At 40.6% G+C, this 2,187-nt stretch overlaps 1 protein-coding gene across 1 annotated transcript in view; it reads right to left on the bottom strand.

The window, feature by feature from the left end:
* Positions 1–2,187, bottom strand: part of hectd2 (HECT domain containing 2) — a 62,047-nt gene that overhangs the window by 24,081 nt on the left and 35,779 nt on the right. Inside the window, 1 exon segment of the mRNA XM_032541664.1 lies at positions 1,482–1,570. Within this exon segment, the coding sequence (XP_032397555.1) occupies positions 1,482–1,570 (89 nt within the window).

Genomic DNA, 2,187 nt, shown 5'->3' with positions numbered 1-2,187 from the left:
TGTGTGTGTGTGTGTGTGTGTGTGTGTGTGTGTGTGTGTGTGTGTGTGTCCAACATCATAAAACTCTCCCTGCCAACAGCTCCAATCAGAAGCTGTGAAACCACCTGAGAACTAAATACTAACATGCTCTATTTGTGCAGTGCAGACGCTAAACAATCTTCTCTCGCTGGGGGGAAAGTAAAAACGATCAAACACACACACTCTAAAATCTTAACATACAACCGTTATGGGCGTAACGATACACGATCAATCGATATATCGATTTAATCCTCAACGAACCAATACTATGGATCCAAAGTGAAAATATCAATACACATCATCAAAGATATTTTCTGGTTTGTTTGAAACTGGATCCTATTTTTCTATGTTTGTGTGTGTAAGTGATTGCAACAATCTTTAATAATGGTCCAGTATTAAGCGAGAACGCTGTAACCAGCAGCCACAGACCGGGCTGCAATGTAACCCTATGAGGCAAATGTACATCGTCAATTTGATCCACTAAAAGTGTTTTATTTGCCGCTGACGGGCTCAGATTAATACTCTAAGTGTATGACAACATTATGGAAAGGATCTCCTTAGACTTAGAGCTATTAGACCTATTATAGACCTTTCTGTTTAACCAGAAACAGCTCTGAGGTCGCTAGCACTTAACCAACCAGACTCCATTTAGAAAAGCAATACTTTTAGCGTGTATAGAGCCAACATATTTTCACATGTATCTAGGTAAACTATGTGTTTATTTCAACCAGAACTAGAGTTGTGATGGTTGGAAAAGTGTAAAGACAACCCAAAACAGCGTTTTATTGTTTTATATTGTTTCCGTCAACTTTAAATAAAGTGTAATTTATGATGCCAGAATTAATGTTTATTTCCCTAGAGTCTGGTGGGTTTAGCAAACGCAATTTCACCAATATTTTTTATGTTTAAAAAAAGGATCTTACGCTTCAAAAGAAAGGTCTATCCCTGTAGGGATCCTTTCCATAATGTTGTCAGACACTTAGAATATAAATCTGAGTCTGTCAGCAGCAAAACAAGCACTTTTGTGAAGGTAAATACAAGCTGCACAATTGCCTGTCGACTGCAGCGATCTCGCTCAATACTGGACCATTGTCAGAGATTGCTGTTCCCATCAGTCACTTAGACACAAAAACATAGGGAAATAGAGTCCAGGTTGAAAAATAATGGTAGTTACCCTTTAAGACGAGTCTTAATTTTTAATTTCCCACTTTATATTTATTCTTTTTATTAAAAAACTAGTTTGTGGGGCGTCTTCTAGCGTAGTAGAGCGTTAGCCCCATGAAGGCTGAATCCTCTGCAGTGGCCCAGGCTTGATTCAGACCTGCGGCCCCTTGCTGCGTGTCATCCAAAACTGGATTATAATCAGCAAAGTATCCCTTTAACTAAGACTATTTTATAATATATAAAAATGTACATTACATGTAATACACACTCTACGTGGTTTGTTTTTGTATAAAGGATACAGTCCCGACCAACTGGAACTCTGAATAGTTGTCGCACTTCCAACTGCTGAACCAATGGCAGCGTGAGTCTTTCATATAGGTGAACATGCCTGTAAAAACAATTTTTTAGATTAGGATTTAGCACATTTCTGGTGGTTGATGAATCAATGACGCGTGAAGTAATGAGGGAGAGATGGATTGAGAAGAGAAGGAAGGGAGCGGGGGAATGGAGGCAAGGATAGGAGGGAAAAAGTTCAAAGAGATGGGGAAACAAAAGGTACAGAAGGTAGACAGAAGAAGAAACAGCGATTGAGGAAGGAAGAGAGTAGAAGGATAATTATAGTAAATTGAGTTATTAGGAACAAATAAAACAATGGAGGCATGTGTTCAGGTGCATTCTGGGCGTGATGGTCTTACTGGGAGGTGTGTTCAGGTGCATTCTGGGCGTGCTGGTCTTACAGGAGGTGTGTTCAGGTGCATTCTGGGCGTGCTGGTCTTACAGGAGGTGTGTTCAGGTGCATTGTGGGCATTCTGGTTTTACAGGGAGGTGTGTTCAGGTGCATTGTGGGCGTTTTGCTATCTTGAGGAAGCGGAAGGGATCGCGCCAACAAAAACCTCTAAAGTCAACGCAGCATTACCTTGTTATTTTAACAGCACATTAGTAAAATGCTCCTAGGCTCATGCACAGGGACACAGCGTTGTTAAAGGGAATGGGAGAGGACCTCTG

Source organism: Etheostoma spectabile, chromosome 17, assembly GCF_008692095.1.
Source record: "Etheostoma spectabile isolate EspeVRDwgs_2016 chromosome 17, UIUC_Espe_1.0, whole genome shotgun sequence".
Taxonomy (NCBI): Eukaryota; Metazoa; Chordata; class Actinopteri; order Perciformes; family Percidae; genus Etheostoma; species Etheostoma spectabile.
Note: the sequence above shows the minus strand (reverse complement) of the source record. Positions and strands in the feature narration are given on the sequence as shown.